The sequence below is a fragment of the Galeopterus variegatus genome, unplaced genomic scaffold (genome assembly GCF_000696425.1).
Source record: "Galeopterus variegatus unplaced genomic scaffold, G_variegatus-3.0.2 Scaffold724, whole genome shotgun sequence".
Taxonomy (NCBI): domain Eukaryota; kingdom Metazoa; phylum Chordata; class Mammalia; order Dermoptera; family Cynocephalidae; genus Galeopterus; species Galeopterus variegatus.
In genome coordinates this window covers 102,979-103,656 of record NW_007726835.1, presented here as the reverse complement: position 1 = coordinate 103,656, position 678 = coordinate 102,979, and the positions used below count along the sequence as shown (strand labels likewise).

Here is a 678-nt window from a genome sequence, read left to right as displayed (position 1 = left end):
AAAAAAAAAAAGAAAGTATATTTTAGCACTTCTCACTTACAGATAATACACAAAATTAGTTATTACCTCCACAAAATAAAAAAAAAATTATAGCTCTGTGTCAAGTCAACTCAGAATGATCAAATCTTTTTTTCTGTCTCATTTTCTCACCCTCTACTTCAGGTTTGGTAACAAAGAGGAATACATGGCATTCATGAATGATTTTTTAGAACATGAATGGGGTGGAATGAAGCGCTTTCTTTTGGAAATCTCTAATCCAGACACCATCTCAAACACTCCAGGCTTTGATGGTTACATTGATCTGGGTCGAGAGCTTTCAGTTTTGCATTCCTTACTGTGGGAAGTAGTTTCCCAACTTGATAAGGTAAAGTAGGCTGAAGAATAATGGGAGGTGGGAGATAGAGAATTTTAATGTACCTGAATTCTAGAGAGTATCTAGAAAATGATAGCACTCACCCTTTCTGCTAGTCAAGAGCAACCTTTTGCCCTAGAAGTCTGGGTATAAATGGTTTTCATTTCTGAGTAAAATATGTGGTCTACAATCATGAAATTATTAATATACGTTTTCAAATAATTACCTGAATTAATGGAGTATATTTTTATAAATTTATATTTAGAGTACATATCTGAAAATTTGCCTAGAAACTTATATCAAACATTGATGTATGGAGCCTTATC

At 33.0% G+C, this 678-nt stretch overlaps 1 protein-coding gene across 1 annotated transcript in view; it reads left to right on the top strand.

Moving 5' to 3' along the window:
- RASAL2 (RAS protein activator like 2) overlaps positions 1-678 on the top strand; it is a 105,727-nt gene that overhangs the window by 86,501 nt on the left and 18,548 nt on the right. Inside the window, exon 11 of the mRNA XM_008571818.1 lies at positions 163-364. Within this exon, the coding sequence (XP_008570040.1) occupies positions 163-364 (202 nt within the window). The remainder of the gene's footprint in view (positions 1-162; positions 365-678) is intronic.